This window comes from Myotis davidii, unplaced genomic scaffold, assembly GCF_000327345.1.
Source record: "Myotis davidii unplaced genomic scaffold, ASM32734v1 scaffold1015, whole genome shotgun sequence".
Taxonomy (NCBI): Eukaryota; Metazoa; Chordata; class Mammalia; order Chiroptera; family Vespertilionidae; genus Myotis; species Myotis davidii.
Genome location: NW_006286319.1, coordinates 106,475 through 110,967, shown reverse-complemented (window position 1 = coordinate 110,967; position 4,493 = coordinate 106,475). Strand labels below are relative to the sequence as shown.

General features: G+C 37.1%; 1 protein-coding gene across 1 annotated transcript in view; it reads right to left on the bottom strand.

Moving 5' to 3' along the window:
* Nucleotides 1-272: 272 nt before the first annotated feature.
* The window catches only part of NKAP (NFKB activating protein), a 28,912-nt gene continuing 24,691 nt past the window's right edge, over nt 273-4,493 (bottom strand). Inside the window, exon 9 of the mRNA XM_006757937.2 lies at nt 273-2,864. Within this exon, the coding sequence (XP_006758000.1) occupies nt 2,690-2,864 (175 nt within the window). The 3' untranslated portion in view covers nt 273-2,689. The remainder of the gene's footprint in view (nt 2,865-4,493) is intronic.

Below are 4,493 nucleotides of genomic sequence, written 5' to 3'. Positions count from 1 at the left end.
GAGAGAGAGAGAGAGAGAGAAAGAGAGAACAAATGAACCCAGGCACGTGCCCTTGACTAGGAATCAAACCTGCACCCTTTGGTCCGCAGGCCGATGCTCTAACCTCTGGATCCACACTAGCCAGGGCCAGATATATCTCTTTATGGGCACAACTGGGGAACAGAAAAATGGCAACAGTTCTACGTCTCATACTAAAACCAGTCTGAAGGGTTTCTCTACTCACAGACCCCTTCATTTACAGTGAGTGAAGTATCATTGTTAAACACATTCTGAAATTCTAAAACTGGGCATGCTGCCTGCCACAACACAGCATTGAAATGATGGAAGCAGGAATTGGGGCAATGAAACATAGAAGGCTCAGTCTCCACCCTCACTTATTTTTTGTCTTCTTCCCATCCTCACACCAGATTATCACTTGTTCCTACCAACCCTATGAGGCTGTCTTTCCTGGCTACAACATTTTAAAACACCAAAGACAAATTACATTACAAGTGATTACTTATAGGTACACCAGAATACATATTTACATAGACAAGAACTGGAAGTAAACACAGAACCCTAAAGACAAATGATGTGGTAAGACTGTGGGTAATTTTTCTTCTTTTAACTGTTACATTTGTGCAATAAATAAAAACGGAGGGAAAAATCTTAGAGCAACAGGAGAGGAGGTGGGAAACTAGAAAAGTCTTCCTTGGAGAACAAAAAGTAAAGTATTTTTGAAAAAAGCCTGCCTATTAGACTTATGGCTCAGGTGACTGCACATAGTTTGAAGCAGTAACTCTCATAAGCTAAAAAGAAAATACTTTTAGATTTTTATTCTTCCCTTCCCTTTCCCAGAAAATATGCTACCGAAACTATTCTTGGCACATCTTTCCTGAAGAAACCCTAATGAAAGAAATGGTAAAGTTTTGAAATAAATTAACATATTTTTTTCCATTTACTCAACAAACATTTGTTGGAGGAGGCAGAGGAATACAATGAAAATGCACAGTATGTCACAAAATTGTTGCATTTGAACTATCTTGCGTACTGAAAATAAGAGAACAAACATTCAGTCTCTAGGAACCAGTAATAAAAAATGTTCTCAGAGAACAAAAATTTTAAAATTTTAAATGGGGATTATAAGTTTAGGTTTTATTATACAGGGAAGTAGATAGATTAGGACTCCCAAATTTGGGATCTAGTTTCCTTTTAACTTTTGGAGAATAGATTTCTTAGACTAGGCAGCAATGATGATAAATATAAATAACTTCAAATTCAGGGGTCATAAATGTTGCTACATGCCAAGTGGCTGTTCAGTTCACTAGTTATGGGTTAAAGATAGACATTTTCCTAAAACATGATAAAATAGTAAAGCTTCTGAGCTATGCTTTGAAATCTAACTGCCTTAAGGAAAAAAAAAAAGAAATCTGACTGCCTTATTTGAAAACTTTGAAAAAAACCCCCACTTTATTCTAAAGAGAGAGGAGAGGGCATTTTATAACAGCAGAGTCAGAATTTCCTTACCATCCAGGTAATTTAAATTTATCCTAGGCACATAATAATGCAGCTCAAAACAATCTTAACAAAAACAACCTGAGCTTCCACTGTCCCCTCCCGCTTCACTCTTGTGACCTAGTGACTAAAATTGAACAAAATAGGGAAGGAAAAAGATTGTAATCTCACAGTCCCAGAATTTTCCATTTCTTCAAAACATACTAGTAAAAGTCAATAGTAGCCATAAAAAAGTGATAAATTGAGGGGGTTCTATATAAAATTAAAGATTAAACTGCATGACTGATGTAAAAAATAAACTGAAAGGTTTATGTAAAGGATAGACAAAAAATTACATAAAGGACAGGCAAAAAATGTTGAATAAAATTTTAGCTTCATCCTTATAAAACAACCAAGTTAAAGTAATGACTCATATTTTTTCCGTATTAAATGCCTGACCACAGTTGACTCCCATTCATTTCTAGTATTCAAATTATGATCCAAGTACAGCTTAGATGAAAATAACGTACTTACATTGGCACAACAGTAGACGTCCCGATATTTATATTTGGAAAAAACACTTTTAATAACCTGTTAAGAATTTTAAAACTAATGTTCACATTTTCAATTTAATAAGTCTGTGGGTTAATTTGCTTTTTGGTTTGTTTGTGGGTTTTAGGGTAAGGGTAGGGACTAAAATCAAAATACATTGTGTTCAAGGCAGATTGTATATTGTACAATAAAGTCAATCTTCAAATTCCAGATTTGCTTTTTTTCAGCAATGCCTTAATTTTGTTAACAAAACTGGCCTCCTGTGTGGTTCTATCAATCCATTTATAACACATTTAACATAGAGGAATAATTTCCCACAAGTTCACTTGGGGCGGGGGTGAGTGTCATGGAGAGCTGAGTAGCACTGTCCCATGGTGTGAGACAGTGCAACTTATTTTTCATCTCACTGACATCTCTCAATGTCACCTCCCCAAATATAGTAGGATTTCATTCACAATTTGGATTTTTCAACCAGAAAGTTTTATGGGCAATCCAAAATATACCAAAGTTATATCAATAAGCAGCTTTTTATTGAAGGACTGAAAGAATTAAATAGAAGGCACAGTAGCACTGTAAAGATTTCCAGATCATAATAACCTTTTTGTATGTATATATGGAACCCAGACTTTTTGTTGAAAATGTCTGCTGAACAATCTGAAAATCCTTATTTGTCATCTTTCCCTTTAGTTTTTCTGTATACCATCTCTCGAAAACTGGCCAGAATCTTGTTTTCTCTCTTTCGTCTTTCTTCTTGGTTAAAGGATGCAAGAGCTCTCTTCTCATCAGCACTATAGATCTGGTTCTCTTTCCGTAGCCGCACAGCTTCCATTCGGCGGTGCCTGGAGATAATTTCATTTTTGGTTTAATTTCTCAGTAATTATTCTCATAGTTATTCTCATCATTCCTCATTAATCCTTTCTTTCTTTTTTAAAATATATTTTTATTGATTTCAGAGAGGAAAGGAGAGGGAGATAGAAACATCAATTCTGAGAGAAACATTTTTCGGTTGCCTCCTGCACACCCCCTACTAGAGGCCAAGCCTGCAACTCCACATGTGCCCTTAACACAATCAAACTGTGACCTCCTGGTTCATAGGTCGACGCTCAACCACTGAACCACACTGGCCAGGCACTAATCCTTTCTTAATACAGAGTGATTTACTTAAAAATCTGACAAATAGAAACTATTTTTGTAATGGGTTATATTTTCAAAAGATCATTTTATCTGCCATGTCCTTTATTTCTAGTATTCAATTAATGATCTCTGATGTCCTGTCAACATTGTGAATGTCATTAATTTCAAATACTAAGAGCATAAGTCTAGTTCTGCTGTTTCCAGTAAAACAACCAGTGCTGGGGCTGACCAGCAGACCCTGAGCGATGGATGAACAGATTGTGTTGACACACGTTTCTGTGAAAGAGAGGCCAAGGAATTAGTTTGCTTTAGGAGCAAATAGACCTGTTCACCTGCCTCCTTTGGCTTTTATTGTAACAACAGCTTGAACTAAAATTAACTATTAGATACTATCAGTAGGGTAAGCATCCTTGAGGAAACACATGCGTCCTTTAAGCAAGGACATGTCTAAGTAAACACCTGGGGGCTCAGACTTGTTTGGAAAAGTCAAGGCAGGGGCTGCCGCCTTCTTCAAGGTCCCCCAGAGACCTCCGACCTTTCAGAGATTCCTCCTTCCAGACCTTCCAACCAAGTCCCATGCCTCCTCACAAACCAGAAACAGGCAAATTGTATTAAACTTCCTAGGTGATATGTAGAATTTGCTTTTGTGGAATTAATAATAGGATAGATGAAAGATGTAAGCTGTCATCAATTAGGTGGAACTTCTTCAAGGTTCAAATTTACCATACAACCAAAAGAACCAAGTCTAAATCTACAATTGAATTTAACTCTTTAGCAGCTCAAAGAAAATAAAGAAGGGATATAGCACAAGATCCAAATCAGGAAAGTATAGGGGCAGGGGCAGAAGGAAACTATTACATATTCAAAAGGTTGTTTATTTAGAAGGAAAACTTCATGAAACCCTGACTCTTTTATGTATATGTACCCAATCCTATACAGTCAGTTCAAGATGAAGCTTGAGCTATCTAGAAAAATAGAGAAAACTGAGATTTCAGGTTAGTGTGAAAGTAGGGTGCCAGAAGCCAGTTCCAGCATGTCATAATTGCAAGAGTTTCATCAAAAGGTTGATGGAACTTGGGGACTCAACAAGGGCTGAGTCACATGTGTTGTCACCTGTTGGGAATGGCTGCTGGTATTTCTTCAAACCTGAAAAGGGTTGACTGCTTCTGCCAGACAGCTCAGGACATCTTAACCTACATGTTATTGCCTCCTATTGGCCAAACACCTGAACAGCTGTAGGCTAATTCTCCCCATTCTGACAATGGACTCTGTATATGAAACCCTACCCTTTGATGTGTATATTTCTGCCTTGCCTCAGGAAAAATTGTGTTAGT